At 43.5% G+C, this 27102-nt stretch overlaps 1 protein-coding gene across 1 annotated transcript; it reads right to left on the bottom strand.

The window, feature by feature from the left end:
* Window positions 1-2356: 2356 nt before the first annotated feature.
* Window positions 2357-20558, bottom strand: LOC140270187 (protein NLRC3-like). The gene is made up of 10 exons (XM_072365295.1): window positions 20246-20558; window positions 18165-19947; window positions 17578-17751; window positions 12725-12892; window positions 11606-11779; window positions 10997-11173; window positions 5896-6069; window positions 4387-4560; window positions 3087-3260; window positions 2357-2800 (listed from the first exon to the last, which is right to left on the bottom strand). Exons 1-10 carry the CDS (start codon window positions 20544-20546, stop codon window positions 2791-2793), a joined length of 3309 nt encoding a protein of 1102 aa, XP_072221396.1. The 5' UTR covers window positions 20547-20558; the 3' UTR covers window positions 2357-2790.
* Window positions 20559-27102: the final 6544 nt, after the last annotated feature.

Genomic DNA, 27102 nt, shown 5'->3' with positions numbered 1-27102 from the left:
CTGAAAATAGACAGAGTTACAGCAGCTTCTGTGACTAGAACTCATCTGCAGAATAAATCACTTGTTTGCTCCATGAGACACTATTTTCCTCCCACTGCATAAAAAAACAGCTGACAATAAGAAAGAAAGTAGAAACTGTGCATGGAAGCTGGTGCTTTTTTGTCATTTTGGGGCACTTTGACAGTAAATCACAGGGGGCACTCTCCTTCAATTTTGGGGTACTTTTTGGTCATCTTGGGACACTTAGAGAGCCTGGCTCCGGGTACAGCTGGGGCGGCCTGGAACCTGGTTCTTTTATAAAGCACCAGGGGGCTCGGACGGGAGTTTGTGCCCGAGGAGGGGTGCTTAAGTGTGGGTGAGGTTGCCAGGTCAGGGGGCTTGGAGCCTGTTTCTTTTCCAAAGTACTATGAAGTACCACGGGGCTCGGATGGGACTGTGTGCCCAAGGAGGAGTGCTTAAGTGTGGCTGAGTGTTCAGGGCCAGGGACCCTAGCCCCCAAAGTTAGGCAAGCAAAAAAGGGGCACTGTTAACTCATAAAAGTGGCCCAAAGTGAAGCAAGTAAATATGGCACACTTTTCATCAGTTAAAAAATGAAGTAACTATGAAGCTCTTTTATCCGATAAAAGTGTCCCAAACTCAAGCTGGTAAGAATGGAAGACTTTTTTGACATCTTAAAGCGTCTGAAAATGCAGCATGTAAACAAAGAGATCACTTTGGCACAAGTGTCCCGAATTGGACTCATTTTGGCGGATGCTCATAATATATAACCGGAGCTCCAGTGGGTGCTGATGGGAGTGTGTGCCCAAGGAGGAGTGCATAATTAAGGGTGAGGTTGCCAGGTCAGGGGGCCTGGAGTCTGGTTGTTTTACAAAGTACCAGGGGGCTCGGACGGGAGTGTGTGCCCGAGGAGGAGTGCTTAAGTGTGGCTGAGTGTTCAAGGCCAGGGACCCTAGCCCCCAAAGTTAGGCAAGTAAAAAAAAGGCACTGTTAACTTATAAAAGTTCCCCAAACTGAAGCAAGTAAATATGGTACACTTTTAATGAGTTAAGAGTGTTCAAAAATGAAGTAACTATCAGGCACTTTTAACCGATAAAAGTGTCCCAAACTGAAGCTGGTAAGAATGGAAGACTTTTTTGACATTTTAAAGTGTCTGAAAATGCAGCATGTAAACGAAGGGTTCACTTTTGCACACTTCCGTCTGATGCTCATATTATAGACAGGATGGGAACTGAAGCTCCAGTGGGTGCTGATGGGAGTGTGTGCACGAGGAGGAGTGCTTAATTGCAGCTGAGGTTTCCAGGTTAGGGGGCCTGGAGCCTGGATCTTTTACAAAGTACCATGAAGTACCAGGAGGCTTGGATGGGAGTGTGTACCCTGAGGGGGTCTGGAGCCTTAAAAGAGGGAAGCTCGGCAGCAAATGTGATGTGCAGCATATGTGCAACACATATAGCAAGATTTCATAAGGATTTTCTAAGTACCTTCTACTTGGCCATGAGCAAAGGGCTACAATGGGGGTTCTTTGGAGCATTTCCCTGACTGAAATAGTGTCGCAAATTGGGGCCTGGCTCCTGGAGGTGTGGAGAGGCATTGGATGGGAACCGGAGCTACAGCAGGTGCTGACGGGAGTGTGTGCCCAAGGAGGAGTGCATAATTGCGGGTGAGGTTGCCAGGTCAGGGGGTCTGGAGCCTGGTTGTTTTACAAAGTACCAGGGGGCTCAGACAGGAGTGTGTGCTCGAGGAGGAGTGCTTAAGTGTGGCTGAGTGTTCAGGGCCAGGGACCCTAGCCCCCAAAGTTAGGCAAGTGAAAAAGGGGCACTTTTAACTGATAAAAGTGCCCCCCCAAAGTGAAGCAAGTAAATATGGTACACTTTTCATCAGTTAAAAAATGAAGTAACTATCAGGCACTTTTAACTGATAAAAGTGTCCCAAACTCAAGCCGGTAAGAATGGAAGACTTTTTTGACATTTTAAAGTGTCTGAAAATGCAGCATGTAAACGAAGGGTTCACTTTTGCACACTTCCGTCATTGTAAAAGTGTACCGAATTGGACTTATTTTGGCGGATGCTCAAATTATAGACAGGATGGGAACCGGAGCTCCAGTGGGTGCTGATGGGAGTGTGTGCCCAAGGAGGAGTGCATAATTGTGGCTGAGTGTTCCAGGCCAGGGACGCTTGCCCCCAAAGTGGGGAGAGTAAGAATGGGGCACTTTTAACTGATTAAAGTTATCCAAAAGTGAAGCAAGTAAAAATGGCACACTTATCATCAGTTAAAAATGTTCCAAAATTCATCTTCAAGCAGCTTCTGTGACTGTAGAACTCATCTGCAGAATAAATCACTCGTTTCCTCCATGAGACACTATTTTCCTCCTACTGCATAAAAACAGCTGACAGTAAGAAAGAAACTAGAAACTGTGCATGGAAGCTGGAGCAGCTCAAATGGAATAAATGTGTGGATTAATCAGGGGTAAAAAACACTGTTCCAGATATATATACATATATGCACAACCAGCAGTGACTAACAACAGAACGGACTGTTGATGCAGGAAGGTTTACGTGACAGTGAAACATCAATGAGCTTCATGAAGGACGGGCTTTTATGTTCATGCTGTCTGAATACTTTCAGTGCAGCTTTGCTGACAGTCTTAGCAGAGCATCTGGATCTGGAAGCCCTCCTCTTTACTCCACCTCCCAGTTACACGGTCCAGTCAGAGCCTCTACGGACAAACTGTTGTTGCTTCCACCGCTCTGAGCAGAGACACTGTCCCATTCACTGTCATCTGGAAAATAATCATCACTTCCAGCTGCAGAGAGAAGAAGAAAGAACGGATGAGTGCTGACCTCGCATCACTTCCTCAGCTGATGCAGTATTCAGTATAAAGAGCAGCAGGTGAGCCGGCCTCCTGTCAGATCTCACATTAACGGGTTGGAATAAACACACAGACGCTCACACACCTGCAGAGACTTTAGCATCAAGTCAGTTTGCTCTGCAGATTTAACTGACATCCACAGTGTAAATAAAGTGCTGACAGTCATGAAGCCTTCTTTCATGCTGAAAGAAGCACAGAATGACTGCAAACCTCTACTGACCTCAGAGTCTTCAGCTTGTAGTGTGGACTCTTCTTTATGTCGCTCAGCTGCTTCACATCTGACTCTGTCAGGTTGTTGCCACCACAGTCGAGCGTTGTCAGATGGGACAGGTTTGACTTCAAAGTTGAAGCCAGAATGTCGCAGCTGACCTTTGACATACTGCAGTTTACCAAGCTAGAGAAGGAATAAAATATATAGATGTAATTATTTCTTATCCAGTCACATCTGATCAGGGTTTGAATGTGCAGCTCAATATGTCACAAGTTTCTACAGTGAAAAGTACACAGATCCATTAGTAGTCGACTTAATTCAAGTGAGAACAGTAATAAATATGTTGAAGCAGCAGTAGAGGAACATGAGGTCAGTGTTCCTCTCATTTTCCTCTTGTTTAATGTTCTATATGCCAGCGGTGTCAGTGAATGCTGCCAAATGTGCTGTACAGAGCTGCAGAAACAATCAGTGTGCAGCTGAGCTTCCCCAGTGTTTGCAGCTCTGCTTCTGAACACTGTTGCTATTTCAATATTCAGCTGGTGTTTATTGACCCCACTAAAACGTATTTAAACCCTGTTTTTGTATTACTGGTCTTAAATTACTGTTAGCGTTTGGAAACACCTGTCAGCATCGTAAATTCACAAACACCAACTCTTTAAAATAGGTTTAAAACTAAACTGGAGACCAAAAGACGACCGTTTGCAGGGAACACAAGACAAACACTGTAGATTTTGGTTCTGGGTCTAACACCTACTGTGGAAAACCAAACCAGTTCTGAGCTAGACTCAGCAGAACTGGTTCTAACACCAGTCCTGAACCCGCGCTGGAACCGCTTTGGTTGAAAAGGGGTACATGTGAACAGCTTTCCGGTTGTTGTGGTTATTCAGAACAAAAAGTGCCATAATTATCATCACAAGTTCCTGAAGCAGCACAACAGACAGATGAGTGCCGAATTTTTTTGTTTTCATGTAAAAAAAAAAGTTTGGTGGAAAATCTGGATTTCACACAAAAGCTAGAAAACAAAAAACTAACCAACTAACACTGTTGGTGGTAAACAGGCAAAAACAAATACACACTGACATAGTTCATAGTGTTCATAAATCAGTAATTATATCACATTTCTGTCTGCTGCTGTTCATGACCAACATTCCAGCTTATTATCCGGCATTATTCCAGGAAGTCGGGGAAAGTGAACATATGAACAAAGGAATATTCACAATTCTATGGATGGAAGTTCTTTCTATACATAAGCTGCTTCAGTCAGGAAGTAAACATATGATCTACAATAGCAGACAGAAAGGAAACTTACCCCAGACTCTCCAGTTTACAATGTTGATTATTCAGAAAACCATACAGATGCTTCACTCCTGAATCTCTCAGCTTGTTGTGACTCAGGTCCAGTTCTGTCATCTGGGAGGGGTTAAACTTCAGAGCTGAGGCCAAAAGAGCGCAGCTGATCGCTGTCAAAAAGCAGTTCACCAATCTGTATGCAGAGTAAAACATGTAAATTAAGTTAAAACATTAAGGTTTTAAATGCAAATTAACATGTGCAACACAGTACAGTACAGAGCAAAACAGTACAGTACAGTACAGTACAGTACAGAATAGAAAAGTATAGTATAGTACTGTACAGTGCAGTGTAGTACAGTACACTATAGTACAGTGCAATACAGTACAGTTCAATACAGTACAGTACACTACAGCATAGTACAGTGCAATACAGTACAGTACAGAGCAAAACAGTACAGTACAGTACAGTACAGTACAGAATAGAAAAGTATAGTATAGTACTGTACAGTGCAGTGTAGTACAGTACACTATAGTACAGTGCAATACAGTACAGTTCAATACAGTACAGTACACTACAGCATAGTACAGTGCAATACAGTACAGTACAGAGCAAAACAGTACAGTATAGCAAAGTACTGTACAGTACAGTGTAGTACAGTGCAATACAGTACAGTACAGAGCAAAACAGTACAGTACAGTATACTACACGACAGTTCAGTGCACTACAGTGCAAAACAGTACAGTGCACTACAGTGTAGTACCGTACAGTACAGTACAGAGGGGCGGCTGTTGCTCAGGAGGAAGAGCCGTCACCCACCAATCGGAAGGTCGTGGTTTGACTCCGGCAGAAGTGAAGCGCTTTGAGTGGTCAGTTAGACTAGAAAAGCTACAAGTACAAGTCGATTTACCATTTACAGTGCACTACAGTAGAGTACAGTATGATATAAGTTTAACTTATAGGATAAGTTTGTATATCGGATAAGTTAATCACTGAAACTCATCTTCTCACATTTTATTTGTAAAATCCCCTCAGTAGCATATAAACTGAAGATTTGTTTTCATGGTACCGTTTACAGTTTTTTATAAACTGAAAAATCACATTCAAGGCTGGCTCCAAATCCTTGGTGTAATTGGGACGTGATTATTGCTTGCCTATCTACAAATATGATTTGATCTGCAGTTGTGTGTGTGTGTGTGTATGAAGGATTTCTATCAATTGTCAGTCAGTGAAATCACTTTGAGAAAGTGAAACACAGAAATGTTTCTACAGCCACAAGCAAATGTTCCAAGTTAACAAAGAAAAATTACAGGGATTTCATTGAAGAGTTGACAGTCTACCTTTTCCACGGTTTCTGTATAAAACTGAAACTCTTTTATTGTGACAAAAGATCAAATTAAGGACAAGAAAACTAAAATATGAACAAAAGCTACATTAACAATTGTATGGATGGAAGCTCTATAATCTCATACATAGGTTTAGAAAATATATATTTAATCTATAATAGTTGCAGGCAGAAAGAGAACCGACCTCAGAGTCTTCAGTGTACAGCGTTGACTCTCCAGAAAGCCACACAGCTCCATCACTCCTGCATCTTTCAGCTTATTGTAACTCAGGTCCAGCTCTGTCAGGTGGCCGGGGTTAGACATCAGAGCTGAGCCCAGCAGAGCACAGCTGATCTCTGACAAACTGCACAAACACAAACTGGAGAAAGAATAAAACACTGAACATTATTATGTCCTAAATGAGATTTTCCCTGATCTGAGTGACATTTAAAGTGATTTTCTCTTTCTGTGAATGTGGTTCATCATCATGTCATCACATCTCCTGGAATCAGACGGAATCAAAATGGGAACATTACAAATGCAAACAACCCATCAAAAGAAGAAGAAAGGAGCCCAAGGACACAAAATAGAAACTAAAATAACAGTTTCTACATGAACTAAAGTAATGGTGTGAAATCCTCTACTCTGCCATGAAGCAAAACAGACAAATAATGAATGTGTAATAAAGCTATCATCACTGCAGGCCCGCAGCTATCATAATCATCATTTCTGACTTGTGCATCAAGTATAACATGATGCAACCTGCTTCTTTAGTAGAGACACAAAGTGAGTCTCACACCTCTGAGCCCTGCGGTCACCACCCACACAAATGTTTGTGTTTAAAAATTTCTAAACCAAAAGACCAAATGTACCAAATGTACCCAGGTTTGACCCCAATCCTGGGATACCACATGACATCCGAGCATATTTGAACGATATTGATTTCTATCTGCGAAGATTCCCAAACACATCCGTTAAACACAAATTGTCTCGTCACCACGTCAGTAGATTAACTGAACGTCAACCTGATTACATCCAGAAATTGTAACCCTCTTGAAACTTCCAACTACCACCATTCTCTGACACACTGGAGTTCTTCACCTGCAATTCGGAGTTGCAACAACTCCAGATCCGATTCGAATGGGGGATAAGTAGCAAGAAAAAGAAATTTACAACAACCTTTGCTCCATGATAGCAATTTGTTTCTCAGCCCTCCTTTCCACAGACCTGCACCATAAACTTAGGTGGATGCATTAATAACTTAGTGATAACTAAGTTGAACAAGCAACAGGCCTCTTAGGAGAGTACAAAGACACCCCCATTTTATCTGAACAACCATAAACTAAAGTGACATTTACCCTGGCTCAGCCAGATGCCTCATGGAACTCTGACAATGACCTTGCTCAGATTCACTCTCAGTTTAATCTTGAAACTGTATTAAATGTGTTTTATATCTGTGTACAAGTTCTTTCAGGTTCTCAATGAAATCAAGAACTACCTTTTAAGACCTATTTCATGATTGTACTTGGAGGAATACTGAAGAAATCATTATTTTGGAAAATGACTGATCTGCCTATGGGGCCATATTGCCCCCTAGTGGTCTGTAGTATTGAATAGTTAAACCTAAAATCAAGTCAATAGTGGGACATTTATATGGAATTATTAAAGAAGAAACAGCAAAGATGAGAAAGTGAGGGTGGAAAGAGAATTCAAACAAAAATTCACAAGATTCATTATATGAGACTGGAATCAATTAATTATTAATGAATTATTCATTTTATCATACCAGAATCGTAAGATTTTCTGCTTTTTCCTTCCATTGAAGGTGGTGCTCCAAAACGAGGATATATAAGGCTTATTTAGATAGTGAGAACTTTCCTATAACTCCTTATATTTTAATCACATAACGCTACACTGCGTATTGATTATATTTGTTATGTAATCAGGACCCCACATAGACTAATATGCCCGTAAAAGACGGTGAAAAATAAGGATTAAAGACATTGTAATAGCATTGTAGTCTGATACACGACATACCAGGAGGGAAGCACCTTCAGATCACATCTCACATCTTAATCCAACGTTAACCTTAAAATTGAACGGCTATTGATTGAAACCCCAAAAATGATGGGGGGCAAAAAGTAACATTGTCACTGCTAACAAGGCACAAAACACAGCTGGACATTAGCACTCTTTAACTTCAGCATCTGCCTCCAGCTAAATAGCAATAAAACACAGGTCCTTGTCATTGGCAGCACAGGTTCAATCTGTGCTGCCATCTTCACCCATATCTCAACTTTCCTTTCATGGCCAAATCATCCCTCTCTCCTCCTCAGTAAGAAATCTGAGAGTTGGTTCATCTGACTTTCAATGACCATATCAAGCACCTGTGTGACCTCATTCCACCACCTTCGCATCATTTCCAGGCTCTGCCCACTTTAACCTTGCCAAATGCTGAGGAGCTTGTCCGTGCCTTTATCTCCTCGAGACTGGACTACTGCATCGGACTCTTCACCGGGATTTCTGGCACCTCATCTGACTAACCTTAAAATTGAACGGCTATTGATTGAAACTACAAAAATGATCAGAGCAAAAGCTAACACTGTCACTGCTAACAAGGCAAGGAATAAGGCACAAAACACAGTGGGAACTCTGTGCCCGGAACACCTCACCAGGGAGTTGTCCAGGGGGCATCCTAACCAGATGCCCGAGCCACCTCATCTGACTCCTCTCAATGTGGAGGAGCAGCGGTTCTACTCCGAGGTTCATTCTCCGATGACTGAGCTTCTCACCCTATCTCTAAGGGAGAGCCCAGACGAAAACCACACTGCACCTCCTGAATCCGAGGCTCGACTATCCGACAGGTTTCCTCCTCTCCAGTACCCCCGAATAGACCTTACCAGGAAGGCTGAGGACTGTGATACCCCTATAGTTGGAACACACCCTCCGGTCCCCCTTTTTAAAGAGGGGGACCACCACCCCGATCTGCCAGTCCAGAGGCACTGTCCCTGATGTCCACGCGATGCTGCAGAGGCGTGTCAGCCAAGACAGCCCTACAACATCCAGAGCCCTGAGAAACTCAGGACAGACCACATCCACCCCCGGGGCCTTGCCACCGAGGAGCTTTTTGACCACCTCGGCAACCTCAGCCCCAGAAATGGGAGGCCCCGTCTCCGAGCTCTCCGACTCTGCCTCCTCCGAGCATGTGTTGGTAGGATTGAGGAGTTCCTCGAAGTATTCCCCCCACTGACTCACAACGTCCCTAGTTGAGGTCAGCAAAGCCCCGTTCCCACCATACAGTGTTGACTGTGAGCCGCTTCCCCCCCGAGACGCCGGATGGTGGACCAGAATCTCTTCGAAGCCATCCGGAAGTCATTCTCCATGGTCTCACCGAACTCCTCCCAGGCCCGAGTTTTTGCCTCAGCAACCGCCGAAGCCGCAGCCCGCCTGGCCTGTCTGTACCTATCAGCTGCTTCCAGAGTCTCACAGGCCAAAAAGGCCCGATATGACTCCTTCTTCAGCTTGACGGCTTCCCTCACCACTGGTGTCCACTCCTAGTTTGAATCATACCTCACTGGACGGTCCTTCAAAGTATCCTGGCTTGGTCACACTTCTGCAGCTCACCACCTCACCACAGGGGTCCCCCAAGGCTCAGTACTGGGACCTCTTCTCTTTGCCATATACACCAACTCACTGGGACAGATCATCCGATCACATGGCTTCTCATACCAATCTTATGCTGATGACACCCAGCTCTATCTGTCATTCTCACCTGATGACCATACGGTCTCAGCACGAATCTCAGACTGTTTATCTGACATATCAACATGGATGAAAGCCCATCACCTCCAATTTAACCACACAAAAACTGAACCGCTTGTCTTCCCAGCCAAACCAACCATACACCACAGCATCTGCATCCAAACTGAATCCCTATCTCTGGCTCCATCAAAGGTTGCTAGAAACTTGGGTGTCATGATGGATGACCAACTAACCTCCAAAGAACACGTTACCTCGGTTGCTCGTTCGTGCCGCTTTGCATTACTAAACATAAGAAAGATCAGACCTAAAGATCATACCTAACCCAACATGCCCCCCGGCTCCTGGTGCAGGCCATGGTCATCTCCCGCCTTGACTACTGCACCGCTCTCCTAACTGGTCTCCTAACTGGTCTCCCAGCCTGTACTATGAAACCTCTGCAGATGGTCCAGAACGCGGCGGTGCGTCTGGTCTTGGATCAGCCTAAAAGAACACGTCCCCCCTCTGTTCATTGAACTCCTCTGGCTGCCCTTAGCCGCCCGCATCAGATTCAAGTCCCTGATGTTAGCTACAAAGTGCTTAATGGAGCGGCTCCCATCTACTTGAATGCTCTTGCAAAGGCTTCAGTCCCAACTGGGTCCCTCCGTTGGTCCCAGGATTGTCGTCTAGCAGCTCCTACACCACGCCTAAGACAATCCAAACTCTGTCCATGTGTCGTCCCACGATGGTGGAATGACCTACCGAGCGCTACCAGAACAGGGGCGTCCCTGTCTATCTTCAAGAAGCTCCTGAAAACCCAGCTCTTCAGAGAGCATCTCCTATCCCAGCACTTACCTTGTACTTCCCTCCCCCCTCTATCTCTGCACTTTATCTTTCTGCACTTCCTTCTATGCCTGCACCCTATCTCTACTCTGTCACCTCTGACAGAGTCGGACTCCTGGGTTCCTTCTATGTAGTTTATTGTTAGCTTTTTATGGAGCTGTTATATCTTCATTTGTAAGTCGCTTTGGATAAAAGCGTCTGATAAATACATAAACAGAAACATAAATATAAGGATGTCACCGTGGGCAATTTCATCAAAGAGTCCAAATGAAACCTCCTCAGAGCTGTGTTCAGGATCTGTTACCATGGTTATCTAACAGTTTAAAAGCCACCTTAAAGTCATTTAGTGCGGACACTTGGGTCAGCATACATCACTAACCCATTCATCTCACCTCATATACTCGCAGTATTTGGGAATATACTTAATTTGCTGAGCAAACTAACGAGCTGCATCTGCAGTTATGCTTTAACTTACATTTATGTGTGTGTGTGTGTTCTCGGTATACTCAAATTATAAATATTTGCTGAACTGAAGAGTTGACAGTGAACTTTTGAACATTTTCAACAAAACCTCAACTTTTTGTGACAGAAGGCTAAATGTACAAGAAGAAAAGTGAAAAATTAAGAAAAGGATATGTAGAATTGAATGTTTAGATGTTCTGTGTGTTCAAACCTCACTTGGTTTTAAACACGAGATCTGCTATAGCAGCAGGCAGTGAACTGACCTTAGAGTCTTCAGTTTACAGTGTGGACTCTCCACAAAACCTGAAAAAGGCTTCAGTGCAGAGTCGTTCAAACTGGAATTAGTGTTCAGCCTCAGATGTCTCAGATGGGAGGGGTTGGACTTCAGAGCTGAGCCCAGGAAAGCCCAGCTGGTCTCTGACAAACTGCAGTGGTCCAACCTGAATGAAGAATCAAACATGAAGGTCACATAATTTTTTAATGCAACCAGGTGTGTTCAGATTTTAAATGGGCAGCTCAACATTCCCATGCCCTCATCAATGACTTTTTCTCTGAATCAAGCTGTTTTGTTAACGTAGATCATCATCATGTCACGATATCTGGTGGGTGGAAAACGTCACCACGTTAAAAACTGGCAGGTGGCTGCAGCAGGACAGGCGAGGCGCTTCATGCTAATAAGAACAACAACAAGGTCTTTGTGTGCTGGGCTTGTTTCCCTCAGATTCGACTCCATCAGATTGGCATCTGGAGAGTTTAGAGGTCAGGGGAACACCTCTGGCTCTCTGACAGGCTTTATAGCCCTTCCTAAGTTGTTTTTACAACTGCTGCTGCTAACAGTAACAATAATAATGATAATAAGACAGTGAACTGACCTCAGTGTCTCCAGCCTACAGTTTGGACTCCCCAGTCCACCAGACAGAAGCTCCACTTCTGAATCCTTCCCGTTGTCAGAGACCACTTTCAGTTTTTTCAGATAGGAAGGGTTGGACTGCAGACCTGAGGCCACAACTTCCCAAGCAGTGTTTGATAATTCACATGAATAGAGTCTGTCATAACACAGAAGACAAAAGACACTATCACGAAAGTGGACATTTTATGTTGAGTTCATGCATTTTAATGGGGAAACAGTATGATGCTGTTCACATCAGTCTGATCTGAACCCACATCTGATGATGCTGCCAGCTTCACCTCCATCAGTGCAAGGTGGAGATGTAGATCATTGTCCCACATAACCTTACTGCGTGTGCTCACGACACTTGAACATAAATATAAAAACATTTAAAACATATTGTAGGTGAGGTATCTGCAAAAATTTTTTTTGCACATTTTCTCCTTCAGAATCAACAAACAAACATTTTTTCTTATCAAGATCGGGTATCGTGACCGATTTCTTGATCAGAAATTTTTTTTAAGATTAACATTGTTTTACTGGTGGACAATTATTAAATAAACAAGTAATTCAGTACATTTATATCTGTTTATTTGTTTTGAAAAAAATAGGAAAGAAATGTTTAAGTCAAGTCTGATGTTGCACAAAATAATGATTCCAGTCATTTCCACAAAATGAAATTTACCATTTGTTACCATAGTTCTGTGCTGTTTTTCGGTATCGGATCAGTATCGGCCGATACTAAACCTCAGATATCGGTATCGGAGGTGAAAAAGCAGATCGGTGCATCCCTAATTCATATACTATTATAGAACACCAAGATCATATTAACAATTATAATAATCTGTAAACTTGAGAAGGACGGTTCATTGTTAAACCACTTCAGTGTTGCTTGTCCCAGTCAAAGTTTCTTTTGAACATTAACAGTTTTTCTTAAAGAATTTCTCATCATTCTTCAGCTCTAACCTGTGTCTCTGACCCTGCCAATGAAAAACACTCAAATGTTTTCAGGAGACACATAATGTAGACCTGAAATTCTATTCGCTAAAAAACTAAAAGTCAAAACTGGATTTGAATATTTTGAAAATAACAACAAACTGACCTCAGAGCCTCCAGTTTACAGTCTGGATTTTCCAATGCAGCGGACAGAAACTTCACTCCTGAACCAGATATACGACACATTTCTAGGTCCAGTTCCTTCAGATGGGAAGGGTTGGACTTCAAAGCTGAGCCCATGACTTCACATTCAGTTTCTGAGAGCTGACTGATTCTGTAATAACACACACACAACAAGTCATGTCACTATGAGAGCAGACACTTTATATTGATTTCATGCATTTGATTGGAAAACAGAACTTTTTGTTCCTCACATCAATGAGATCTGAACCCACAGCTGAATCCTCAAAATGATCCCGAGACCAACTTTTGAAGAGGAACCTGGTTTACTGCCCGTTATTATGAGTGCCCAATGCCAAAGGCAGGGCACACATATTTCTATTGTGAATACTTATTGTGAGAATGCATTAAGGCATTCTCACTATTGTTTTCCTGTTTCTCTTTTTTGGCACTTAACTACTCCTGCAATCTTTCACCAATTTCAACAATTTTGGTATCAAAACGTTCAGCTCCTTCGGGAGATTTATGCTATGACTTTTGGTATTGATATCTTTTATATTTTTTAAACTATTTAACTTTTAATTCAAATTTTCCCGTCATTCAAATGAATGGAAATTTCTTTCAACTCTTCAAAAACTTCCTCCTCTTTCCAACCTAACTAGTTCAACATACATTCAGCTGGAGACACCATTCAAACTTTAAAATGTTCACAAGACATTCAGCTATTACCAAATGATTCTGCTTTTTCAAATATTAAGCCACTTTTGAAATATGACAGTTTAAAAAACATGAACATTTTTGTTCCTTCTTGAGTTTTATGAATGAGAAGATTAGAGTGGCACACCGATCATTTTAACTTTTTCTTATATTCAAACAAATTCCTCTAACTTTAATACTGTTTAACTCAGATAAACAAATTATACCTTAAAATGTAGGTACACTTGTCCTCTTTCAGCTGATGTAACTACTAAAGAGCTCACATTTATAGAATTACAACTATGAGCCTTGAAGCGAGAGAAACCTTTCAATTTCTCTCAATAACTCCAATGGAAATTTGGTCTGACGCCAGAGAGAGGTTCAACTGTGTTCAACTCGCTGCTGTTTAAATTTTTTTCACTCCATTGAAATAAAAACTACATTGCCGCGTTCCTCCAAGCCTTCTGCTTCTTACGGTCTTCAAATTATTTTCCTCGCTCTTCCGGTTTTCTCACAGGAGGTCATAGTATCCAAAATGCAATTTCTGCAGGTTACACAGGGAGAGAGCTGCAGCTGTTGACAAACATTGCTATCACTGATGACATCACTGTTCCACTCCCTGCTGTATATTACACTGAAGCCATTTTAACTATTAATCACTTGATTTCTGATAAATTTTCACTAGATTAAGCTTTTTGAGCATGTTTAACTAATCCCATTCAACTTAAAAAGCAAACAAATGCCTCTCACGTCCAAAATATCTGCCTGATCTGGATAAATTATATATAAAAACGTAGGTATTTTAGTTGTCTTTCACCCAATGTGACTGTCATTGAGCTGGGCCTCACAGATTTCTCACAAATCCCCTCTGAGCGAAGAGAGGGAACATTCCATCCCATTATAAAACGGCCGAGCCCTGAAATCAGTCGGAAAAATCATTTTAAAACTGCCATAATAAAGGAGCCACGGGGGGTAGAAGAATAAAAATGACACCGCTGGCTTCCCCCGTCCCTTCTGGCGCTCACGGTGAAAGAATTATTCAGATACAACTTCTACTTTTCGAACAGCGAGCGTTTTGTTCCAGATTTCTGCCTCAATATTAAAACCCCATGATTTTAAGGGGACAAAGTGAGGTGCAGATTTGGCAGTTGGCAGTTGGCAGGCACAGCTGTTGCCCATAGCAACTAATGCTGACCACACCCAAGATGGCTGCCCTGTTCTATCACAGCTGATGAGGGTAGAGCCAAGATGGCTGATGAGGGCAGAGTAAACATAGCAGCAGAAGGGCAGCAGGAGCAGGGCAGGAGCAGGAGGGCAGGAGCAGGGCAGCAGGAGGACAGCATTAGGGCAGCAGGAGGGCAGCATTAGGGCAGGAGCAGGGCAGGAGGGCAGCATTAGGGCAGCATTAGCGCAGCATGAGGGCAGCATTAGGGCAGCAGGAGGGCAGGAGGAGGGCAGGAGGAGGGCAGCAGGAGGGCAGCATTAGGGCAGGAGCAAGGCAGGAGGGCAGCATTAGGGCAGCATTAGGGCAGGAGCAGGGCTGGAGGGCAGCATTAGGGCAGCAGGAGGGCAGCATTAGGGCAGGAGCAGGAGGGCAGCAGGAGCAAGGCAGGAGCAGGAGGGCAGGAGCAGGGCAGGAGCAGAAGGGCAGCAGAAGGGCAGCAGCAGGGCAGGAGCAGGGCAGGAGCAGAAGGGCAGCAGGAGGGCAGGATCAGAAGAGCAGAAGGGCAGCAGGAGGGCAGGAGCAGAAGAGCAGAAGGGCAGCAGGAGGGCAGGAGCAGGGCAGCAGAAGGGCAGGAGCAGGGCAGGAGCATTAGGGCAGCATTAGGGCAGCAGAAGGGCAGGAGCAGAAGGGCAGGAGCAGGGCAGCATAAGGGCAGCAGCAGGAGGGCAGCAGCGGGGCAGCAGCAGGGCAGCCAACATGGTTAAACAGCTTCATGCCAGCTGCTGACGAGACAAATGCGCGCGATAACGCGCACTAACTCATGTTTTTCATTAATCTGAACAGATTAACAGGTTCATGCCAGCCCCTGATGAGACAAATGCGCGCGATAGTGCGCACTCACTCATATATTTCCATTAATCTGAACAGATTAACAGGTTCATGGCAGCTGCTGACGAGACAAATGCGCGCGATAGTGTGCACTAACTCATAAATTTCCATTAATCTCAACAGATTAACAGGTTCATGCCAGCTGCTGAGGAGACAAATGCGCGCGATAGCACTAACTCATGTTTCCATTACTTTCAACACATCAGTTGTGATAATAGGTTCATGCCAGCCGCTGACTCATATGTTTTCCATTATTCTGAACAGATAAACTGGGCTTTATGTGTCGAAAGCAGGCAGATTTCACCAGAACAAGCCACAATCTCATATTTAAGACTGGATTTGAAGTATCTGGCAACTAGCAGCTCTCTCAGTCTCTCTGTGTCTGTGTGTGGATGGGCAGAAGACGGGCAGCAGCTTGACACCCATCAAAATTTCTTCAGATATTTTCTAGTTGTTCATGTAACTGGACCGAGTTTAGCTTAGTGAGCAGTACCAACTGGGAAAGATGATCTCTTTTTGCAGCTGCTGTCAGCTTCAAAGTCGGGACACTTGTCTCAGATGAAAAACTAGATTAAATATCAATAAAAATAAAAATAAAAAAGAGTCGTTTTTATCAGTATTATGTTAATTTCTATTTTAATCACACATGCTCTCCACTGAGCAACAAAAGGAAGGATGTCAACGAGATATACAGATATCTACAGCACACTTAAGCCACTTATCAAGTTACTCCCGCCTCCTCTACTCAGACTCAAATTCTGAGCACCGAATGCTTGCACCAATCCTGCTGGACGGATGAAGCCAACTTCTGGTGGAAATGTTCTGCTGTCAGCTGTACTGAGGAGCATGCATCTTCCATCCAGCAGCAGCCTCAGATGATATAATAGCCCAGTGGATAAACTACATCTGAGGCTAATGTTCCAGCAGAGTTAGCTAAAGACTGTGAATGTGCAGCAGCCACTTTTCATCCCACTGTTTTAACAACTTGGTCCAGTTCAACGCTGGACTGAAGGAACTGAGCCACAAAGAGGATCAGTTCCAACTCTCAGAGCCTGAACTTCAGAGCAGGGAAATGGAAGTATCTGATTCCTCGTGGTTTATTTATCGATTTATTTTTTCCTTTAGCAGCAGCTAACGCTAACATCTTAGCTAATGAAGATGACGTACACCAACTTCTAAGAGTTACTGCTGCTACTTTCTTTTCCCCCTGTTTAATATCTCAAATGATATTATGTACATGTGACATTATTGTGGTCATTAACTTGTGTTTCCCTGTTCCAGCAGGTATCCTTTGAATGGTGTTATGGTGTTTTTCCCCCCTCTTTTCCCTCTTTTCTGTCTTCTCAAACCCCAGCTGGTCGAGGCGGATGGCCACCCTTCCTGGTTCTGGTTCTGCCAGAGGTTTCTTCCTGTTAAAAGGGAGTCGTTCCTTTCCACAGTCCCTCAGGCTCAGGACGGGAGATTGGACTGAAGACAAGTTTCAGTTCATGTGCGTTTCCTTAGCTAGGATATTATTTTTGAATTGGCTCTATATGAATGAATTGGATTATTTTTTAATCCATTAATCCATTTAATTGGGTTATGATTATAACGAATTGAATTCCAATTGGCTTGAATTGGAATATTATTTAAGTGCCTTGAGATGAGGATCGTTGTGATTTGGCGCCATATAAATAAACTGAATTGAATTGAATTGATGTTTTGACCAAAGCCTATCTCATACCTTCCAGTAACACCTCAGGAAACTGTAGCAACGTGTTAAAAAAGGGCAAAATGTGTCTCCTTTAAGGGTTATAGAGCTAAGGGAAAACTGTGGAAACAAACAGATTTGGTGTGTGGAACTGAAGCTGCTGAAACCTCACATTAGTTTAACATCCTCCTTTACATTCATACACAGAGCCCGACTGTGGCTATTGTTTTCTGTCAGGTACCACTGATTATAATGGTGTTGTTCCAAAACCTAGAACATCTCTGGATAAGTTCATACATTTTTAGGTCATGAAGATTTATGAACCAAGGAAATTAAAACAGAGGATATAAAGGTAATAGAGGAAATAGATTTAACATATTAGGGCATAGAGTTAACTAACCTGAGAACCTCCAGCTGACAGTTTGGACTCTCTAGTCCAGTCGACAGAATCTTGACCCTTGGGTCATACAGACTGTTGCCTCTCAGGTCCAAATCTCTCAGGTGGGAAGGGCTGGACTTCATCGCTGAGGCAATAACTTCACATTCAGCCTCTGACAGATCGTAGGAACTAAATCTATTATAACACATGACAAAGCATGTCATCATGAAAGCAGATACTAAATAGCTCTAACTATATGGCGTGTGTGGCTTGAAAAAATTACTGGAAACAGTGTTAGAAATATACTATATTATATATATATTAGATATTATAGTAGTTTGGTAACAGAGTATGTCATCCCTCAAGTTGAGCTTGTATGTCCCAGACAGACTGCGACAAATCTTATCATTTCTGAATAACATAATTTAGTATTGACAGTCACTGTTTTTTGTTTTAAAACAACTGGGATTAACAGCTGGGAATTTACCCAGTTGTTACACATGCTTCTCTGACTTTTCACCACAGTCCTGCTTGCTTTGGTAAAACAATCCAGGAACATTTAGTTCTCAACTACTTCTGCCCTTCCACAATGACACATCTGGACTCACCTAAACTTTCTGCAGTTCCTCACAACTGGGACCAGTCTATGTTGTCCCTCATCTGTTGTTTTGTAGCTGTGTGGGTCAAACTCCTCCAGAACCTCCTCTGACATCTGCAGCATGTAGGCCAGCGCTGAGCATTGGATCTCAGAGAGTTCCTTCTCTGATCTGTTCTCTGACTTCAGGAACTCTTGGATCTCCTGATAAACTGATAGATCGTTCATCTCCATCAGACAGTGGAAGATGTTGATGCTTCTGTCAGGAGAGCTTGTGCTGCCCCCATTGTAACGATTAATCTTCTTCAGGTTGTTGATGACTCTCTGGATGGTTTCTGGACTGTTCTCTATCCGACCCAGCAGGCCTGCTAAGAGGCTCTGGTTGGACTCCACAGAGAGGCCATGAAGGAAGCGAACAAACAGGTCCAGATTACCATTTCTACTGTCCAGGGATTTCTCCATGACTTTGTTCAGGAAGTCATCCAGAGATGAGTAACTGTAGTCTTCTCCCAGGAAGCTCTTCAGCGCCTTTTTCTTCCTGTTGGTGTAACAGTGGATCATGTAGACTGCAGCCAGAAACTCCTGAACACTCAGATGGACGAAGCAGTAAACTGTGTTATCGTACAGTCCCCTCTCCTCCCTAAAGATCTCTGTGAAAACTCCTGAGTACAGGGAAGCATCTCTGATATCGATGCCAGACTTTCTCAGGTCTGATTCATAGAAGATCAGGTTTCCTTTCAGCAGCTGCTGAAAAGCCAGTTTTCCCAGAGATTCAATCACTTTCCTGACATCTGGATCCTTTCCAGCTCCTCCATCATACTTGACCTTCTTCACTTTGGTCTGAACCACCAGGAAGTGGATGTACATCTCAGTCAGGGTCTTGGGCAGCTCTCCTCCCTCTCTGGTTTTCAGCTCATCCTCCAGGACTTTAGCAGTGATCCAGCAGAAGACTGGGATGTGGCACATGATGTGGAGGCTTCGTGATGTCTGGATGTGGGAGATGATGCTGCTGGCCTGCTCCTCATCTCTGAATCTCCTCCTGAAGTACTCCTCCTTCTGTGGGTCAGTGAACCCTCTGACCTCTGTTGCTATGTCAACACAGCCAGGAGGGATCTGATTGGCTGCTGCAGGCCGTGTGGTTATCCAGAGGCGAGCAGAGGGAAGCAGGTTCCCCCTGATGAGGTTTGTCAGCAGCACATCCACTGAGGTGGACTCTGTAGCATCAGTCAGGGGCTCATTGCTGTGGAAGTCCAGAGGAAGTCGACACTCATCCAGACCGTCAAAGATGAACACAACCTGGAACTGTTCAAAGCTGCAGATTCCTGCTTCTTTGGTTTCAGTAAAGCAGTGATGAACAAGTTCCACCAAGCTGAACTTTTTCTCTTTCAGCGCATTCAGCTCTCTGAAAGTGAATGGAAACAGGAGCTGGATGTCCTGGTTGGCTTTGCCTTCAGCCCAGTCCAGAGTGAACTTCTGAGTTAAGACTGTTTTCCCAATGCCAGCCACTCCCATTGTCATCACAGCTCTGACTGGTCTCCTCCTTCGAGGTGGCACTTTAAAGATGTCTTCTTGTCTGATGGATGTTTCTGGTCTGTGTGGTTTCCTGGATGCTGCTTCAATCTGTCTGACCTCGTGTTCATCATTAAACTCTGCAGTCCCTCCCTCTGTGATGTAGAGCTCTGTGTAGATCTGATTCAGGGAGGTTTCCTTCACTGCCATACCGAGCCCATCAGACACACACTCAAACTTCTCCGTTAGCTGAGCCTTGAGCTGACGCTGACACTCACTGAGGATGTCTGAATGAAGACAGAAAGGCACACATGAGACAATGCTTTACAGAAACAGAGTGAAAGAGAAGACTTTCTGAGTGCTGTGTGTATTCAGCTCATTGGACTGTCAGGTCCTGACTGTGTGGGAGGTTTTATGGAGGAATCACAAACTCATATCAAACAGTAACCAAACTGTTGTTACAGCATAGTGTCTGGAGGGGATCTGAATGCAGTCAGGTCCAGTTTACCACAGTCATACATTCAGTTAGGTTTGTCCAAGGTGAGCAGGTGTTGGAACATCCCACTGAATCTTTCCCTGACTTACCTGAGGGTTCTGACATGTATGTTGGGAACTCTTCCAGCAGATCATTCCTAGGGATTTTAACCAAAAGCCTTTTAGTGACTTTAACCGTGTTTATACAGTAGGTCCGGGACATTTGATCCACTGTATCCATCCGGTCTGCATTCTCCAGTCGACTCTTTGGGATTGATGGGAGGTCTTCAAAGATCCTCCTTTGAGAAACGAACCACTTAAATCTTTTAAACTCTTCATCTCCTAAATCCTCCAAGATCTTCAGGAGGACTTCTTGAGGTGTCCTCCTCTTTGCTGCTGCAGGTGTTGTCATCTTTTACTCAGAAATCATGTCTGGAAAACAAGGTGCATAGTTAATTTCTGTTTAATCACTACTCAGCATGACTGAAACGGTATTTTATAGCTTCATTAGCAGGAGGGTCTGGTCCATTCTGTCCAATACAAAATGGAACGGAGGCTGTATTTCCTGAACTGGTCACTATGGTAGGGAACAAATTTAATTTACTATAGTTAAAGAACTCACTGGTGTTTCAAAATTACACTTCAGCAGCACATTAACCATTTAATTTAAGACTGGAGTCAAATTTCACTCCCAGATTCTTACAGTAGGGTGCCAGTGGACCAAGAACAAGTGTAGTCGAGGCTGGTTTGATGAGCCAAACAAAATACATTCTGTCTTGTTTTCGTCTAGGGAGAGAAAATTTTGTGATAGCCAGATTTTACTGTCACTCAGACATTTGTGGGTGGACTCCATGGCATCTGGAGAGTTTGACATGATGGGCAGATAGAGTTGTAGATCATCTGCATACAGATGAAAGGAGAATTTAGAATTTTTGAATTTTTTAACCTAATGGCAAGAGATATAATGAGAACAAAACAGGGCCCAAAATGGGAAACGCCAGAAAACAGAGGAGCTGATGAAGAGGAGAGGTCGCTAATTATCACAGAGAAACTCATCCCGTGAGGTAGGAAGTCTATTGATGTGCTATAGTCACTCTAGTGTTTAATAGCGTCTAACAGGCACTCACAGCTTTGCATCAGCAGCCCCACAGTTGCATTAGGCTAAATGTCCCCGTAAACAATGACGAGTTGGAACTAATGAGCTCCACCTACTGTTAGGAACTTCTGAGGCAAACACATGCACATCACTCGTAGCTCACATAGAAAAGCATGATTGGCTTGAAACTTGTGACATGGAAATGGAAATGCCTTCAGGGTTCACAAAAAAATCTGATAGACAGGTGCGACAGGCTGACTACAACCTATTACAACCACACATTCACAGAATGGTGAAATTATTGTATATTTGGCCTTTTTTGGGGGGATTATTGATCATACATCGTACACAGGGCAAAATTATCGTGCAAATACGATAATTATCGCACACCTGGCAACACTGAGCGTCGGTAAAGAGCTTTACAAAATGATTGACATTACCACGAGTCAATGACCATTGGGGGGGACACACGGGGTGGCCAATCAGATTGCAGAGGGTGCCCCCACCGTGCCACCATGGAACCCCCGCCTCTGCAACCATCAACTGCTTCCAGAGTCCCACTGGCCAAAAAGTCCCGATAGGACTCCTTCTTCAGCTTGACGGCTTCCCTGACGCCATACAGGCACCGACTACCTTACGGCCACAGCTCTCGTCAGCCGCCTCAACGATGGAGGCACGGAACATGGCCCACAATGTCCCCCCACCTCCCCCGGAACATGGTTAAAGCTCTGCTGGAGGTGGGAGTTAAAGCTCCTAACAGGGGATTTAGTCCTGTAATATTCAAACGTTTTTCTAATAAGTTTGAAAAGTGTAATGCATATAGTCATCATATAACGTCTACATTTTATTCATTGAAGCATTATTTATCATTCAGGAAACTCAGAGATCCAGTACAGGTGTAGTGCAGGTTGTGGAAGCAGCAGCTGGACCACCAGGGCTTCAAGTAATCAAGTAATTTCTTGTTCAGCATAATTCAGTGACTACTTTTTTTCCCCCCTGTGTGGGTTGGGGGTGGGGTTGCTGGGAAATGTCAGTAAATGTTCAGGAGAGCAGGAGTTGATCAGATATTTATTTCCTGTAAAATTTTCACTGCACTTTATGTAAATAATTTCGTATATTGCACTTCTGGTTAGATGCTAACTGCATGTCATTGGCTCTGTACCTACACTCAGCACAATGACAATAAAGTTGAATCTAATCTAATCTAAATCCCACAGTCTAAACTAAAGACTGTAAGCGTTCATAGGTCGCCTTTATTTCTGTGTTATCTTTAGAGGAAGCAGAATTAAATTTATTACATGTAATACTCGGTTGCAGTGGGAGGACTGTAAAATGTAAAACTGTAAAATATCTGCTACAGTGTTGTCTTTGATAGGTCTGACAGGAAGCTGCTCTTTCTGACTTTAAAGGTGGAGACGACACTTTGTTTCCTGTTAATCAATAATCTGATAATCATGTAGATTTGTCTTCAAACACAAACTGATCAAAGTTTGTTCTGAAATAAGAAGCGAGCAGAAAAACACTGGAAAGTTTGAACTTACAGATTCTTCATAGCTGAAGAAGAAGAAAACTCTCCACTCGACAGATTGAGACGCAGGTGAGCTGCTTCCTGGAACCAGTCAGAGCAGAGACTTGTGATGGAGGCGGGACAGATAGAACCTGTCTGACCTTTGGAGTTCATGTTAGAAAAACACCTCTAAGTTCCTGAACAACAAACTCTGAACTTTGTACTCCAGTTCTTTTCAATGATCATTAGAAAATAAGAGTAAAAATATGAAGAAACTAACAGAGTGAGTTTAAGATGGATACAAAGTATTTTTTTAAACCAGTTTACAGATGCATCTCTTTGTATGATTTTCTACAAAGTCTCACACTCTGAATTTGCAGATGTGTCTCCATATCTAAGCATTCGACAGAGTCACGCGTTCTGAGTTTTCTATGCAACCTTTTGTTTTGTAAAGCTCTTCCCCTTTTCATATCTTTGAATAAAACAAGGGTGCTGCAAGGAGGGAGTCGGATATTGTTGGTTGCTCAGACACATACACCTGTGGCTGAAGCAGCGACGGCTCTCCTCTTTTGCAAAAGCTGAACTTAATATTGATCTCTTGTGTGGTTCTTTCTGTTTAATGTGGGACTTTGTTAATAAGGAACAAAACCCTATCAGTAAATATGGCACACTTTTTAATCAGTTAAAAGGGTTCGAAAATGCAGCATGTAAACAAAGGGTCCACTTTGGTCCACTTTTACCTTTGAAAAAGGTACCATTACCTTTGAAAAAATCGAATTGGACTCATTTTGGCGGATGGTCCAATTTGGAACACATTTCTGATGGCACGGATGACCGAAAGTGAATACTCGCTCAACTTAAATGCCGCCTGGTGTTGTTAAAAGTTAAAGGTGGCCCAAAGTGCATAGAGGGTCCCACTCCCAGTCGCGTCAAGGCAGCTCAGCCCTGAACTAAATGAGTTTCTGGCAGAAGTTGTGAGTGTGGTAAATCTTATCAAAACTCTTTATTACAACGTTTCTGAAGTGGATTTTTGTTGAACTGTACAGCTGGGCTATGGGCTTGTGGAATGAAACTTCTTGCCAACGATAGACAACCGAGCAAGCCATTGGAAGATCTCAAAACGATAGAAACCTCTACATAAAGTAAGCCTATTTATTTATATTCTGTCTGCAGCACCTGCTGACTTTAGCTCTGCTGAGGACCAGTTTATTAAGATGACATCTGACTCCACCCTGAAGCTGAGGTTTAAAGCTCAGACTCTGAGTGAATTCTGGTTTGGAGTGGAGAGGGAGTATCCACTCATCGGGCAGAGAGCTGTGTGCATTCTTCTTCCCTTTGCCACATATCTCTGTGAGAAGGGCTTTCCTGTCTTCATAGTTCACCCCTCAGGTTCATCCTCAGGGCATCCTCTGGTTACGCATCATAATAGATATAAAGAATTACCTGCAGAGGTCCTTCCAGCTGCACAGAAACATCTTTCACACAAAAAAGCTCAGTAGAAAATCTGAAGAAGATACAAAGAAAGATGCATTCTGTCCAGGACTGTAGCAGCGAGCTGCCAGTAGGGCAGCGCCGTTCTGACTCCTGAGGAAAAGAAGGGATATATATCAGTTTTAATTTCTACACTCTAACACTGAAAAACTTCCATTTTCCAGTATCATCATTTCACTTCTTTTCCTTCCAGGTGACACAGTGAAACAGCTTCTGTTTTCCTTTTTTTCTGTGTAACAACAATGAAGAAAAGTTTTTAAAGTAAAGAGTAAAGTTTTATTCACGTCTGACAACTAGTGAAACATAAAAACGTAACGTTTGTTTCTGGAATATATATTCCAGACAACAGGGGGGCAAATTGCCTCCATTCCCCTGCCTGATGCCAGAGACACTGGAACGGACAAAGATCTGCATCCGTCAGCCACAGTTCAGGATCTGAACAGGAGTCGGTTCTTCCAGATGAGTTTCAGGGTTTCTAAACAAATGATAAAGAAGATCATAGAAGCAAATTTGCTCAGTCCTACGTGCAAAGTCCCCATAAATGAATGGAAATACATATCAAAACTATAAATTGAATCTATCCTTCTAATTAATTGATTAATGCAAGCTTTTAAAAAAGGAAAACAAAGTGATTCTTGCTGTTCTTATGTGAAATTGTGCAACATGAAGTATAGATTCAGAGCTGGCTGTCCGATATTATCACTCCTGTTAACTCATCAGCTGAACACAGACAGAGTTACAGCAGCTTCTGTGACTAGAACTCATCTGCAGAATAAATCACTCGTTTGCTCCATGAGACACTATTTTCCTCCCACTGCATAAAAAAACAGCTGACAATAAGAAAGAAAGTAGAAACTGTGCATGGAAGCTGGTGCTTTTTTGTCATTTTGGGGCACTTTGACAGTAAATCACAGGGGGCACTCTCCTTCCATTTTGGGGTACTTTTTGGTCATCTTGGGACACTTAGCGAGCCTGGCTCCGGGTACGGCTGGGGCGGCCTGGAACCTGGTTCTTTTATAAACCACCAGGGGGCTCGGACGGGAGTTTGTGCCCGAGGAGGGGTGCTTAAGTGTGGGTGAGGTTGCCAGGTCAGGGGGCTTGGAGCCTGTTTCTTTTCCAAAGTACTATGAAGTACCACGGGGCTCGGATGGGACTGTGTGCCCAAGGAGGAGTGCTTAAGTGTGGCTGAGTGTTCAGGGCCAGGGACCCTAGCCCCCAAGGTTAGGCAAGCAAAAAAGGGGCATTGTTAACTCATAAAAGTGGCCCAAAGTGAAGCAAGTAAATATGGCACACTTTTCATCAGTTAAAAAATGAAGTAACTATGAGGCTCTTTTATCCGATAAAAGTGTCCCAAACTCAAGCCGGTAAGAATGGAAGACTTTTTTGACATCTTAAAGCGTCTGAAAATGCAGCATGTAAACAAAGAGATCACTTTGGCACAAGTGTCCCGAATTGGACTCATTTTGGCGGATGCTCATAATATATAACCGGAGCTCCAGTGGGTGCTGATGGGAGTGTGTGCCCAAGGAGGAGTGCATAATTAAGGGTGAGGTTGCCAGGTCAGGGGGCCTGGAGTCTGGTTGTTTTACAAAGTACCAGGGGGCTCGGACGGGAGTGTGTGCCCGAGGAGGAGTGCTTAAGTGTGGCTGAGTGTTCAAGGCCAGGGACCCTAGCCCCCAAAGTTAGGCAAGTAAAAAAAAGGCACTGTTAACTTATAAAAGTTCCCCAAACTGAAGCAAGTAAATATGGTACACTTTTCATGAGTTAAGAGTGTTCAAAAATGAAGTAACTATCAGGCACTTTTAACCGATAAAAGTGTCCCAAACTGAAGCTGGTAAGAATGGAAGACTTTTTTGACATTTTAAAGTGTCTGAAAATGCAGCATGTAAACGAAGGGTTCACTTTTGGACACTTCCGTCATTGTAAAAGTGTACCGAATTGGACTTATTTTGGCGGATGCTCAAATTATAGACAGGATGGGAACCGGAGCTCCAGTGGGTGCTGATGGGAGTGTGTGCCCAAGGAGTAGTGCATAATTGAGGGTGAGGTTGCCAGGTTAGGGGGCCTGGAGCCTGGATCTTTTACAAAGTACCATGAAGTACCAGGAGGCTTGGATGGGAGTGTGTACCCTGAGGGCGTCTGGAGCCTTAAAAGAGGGAAGCTCGGCAGCAAATGTGATGTGCAGCATATGTGCAACACATATAGCAAGATTTCATAAGGATTTTCTAAGTACCTTCTACTTGGCCATGAGCAAAGGGCTGCAATGGGGGTTCTTTGGAGCATTTCCCTGACTGAAATAGTGTCGCAAATTGGGGCCTGGCTCCTGGAGGTGTGGAGAGGCATTGGATGGGAACCGGAGCTACAGCAGGTGCTGACGGGAGTGTGTGCCCAAGGAGGAGTGCATAATTGCGGGTGAGGTTGCCAGGTCAGGGGGTCTGGAGCCTGGTTGTTTTACAAAGTACCAGGGGGCTCAGACAGGAGTGTGTGCTCGAGGAGGAGTGCTTAAGTGTGGCTGAGTGTTCAGGGCCAGGGACCCTAGCCCCCAAAGTTAGGCAAGTAAAAAAGGGGCACTTTTAACTGATAAAAGTGCCCCCCCAAAGTGAAGCAAGTAAATATGGTACACTTTTCATCAGTTAAAAAATGAAGTAACTATCAGGCACTTTTAACTGATAAAAATGTCCCAAACTGAAGCCGGTAAGAATGGAAGACTTTTTTGACATTTTAAAGTGTCTGAAAATGCAGCATGTAAACGAAGGGTTCACTTTTGGACACTTCCGTCATTGTAAAAGTGTACCGAATTGGACTTATTTTGGCGGATGCTCAAATTATAGACAGGATGGGAACCGGAGCTCCAGTGGGTGCTGATGGGAGTGT

This window comes from Leuresthes tenuis, unplaced genomic scaffold (genome assembly GCF_036924035.1).
Source record: "Leuresthes tenuis unplaced genomic scaffold, fLeuTen1.0.hap1 SCAF_15, whole genome shotgun sequence".
In the NCBI taxonomy this organism is placed as follows: Eukaryota; Metazoa; Chordata; class Actinopteri; order Atheriniformes; family Atherinopsidae; genus Leuresthes; species Leuresthes tenuis.
The sequence above is the reverse complement of the archived record's forward strand: the minus strand, read 5'-3'. Positions and strand labels throughout refer to the sequence as shown.

Coding starts and splice junctions, on each gene's coding strand:
- LOC140270187 (XM_072365295.1), bottom strand. CDS start 20,546: ATGACAACACCTGCAGCAGCAAAGAGGAGGACACCTCAAGAAGTCCTC. Junction 19,948..20,245: donor ATACATGTCAGAACCCTCAG/GTAAGTCAGGGA, acceptor GTCTTCATTCAG/ACATCCTCAGTGAGTGTCAG. Junction 17,752..18,164: donor AGGAACTGCAGAAAGTTTAG/GTGAGTCCAGAT, acceptor GTGTTATAATAG/ATTTAGTTCCTACGATCTGT.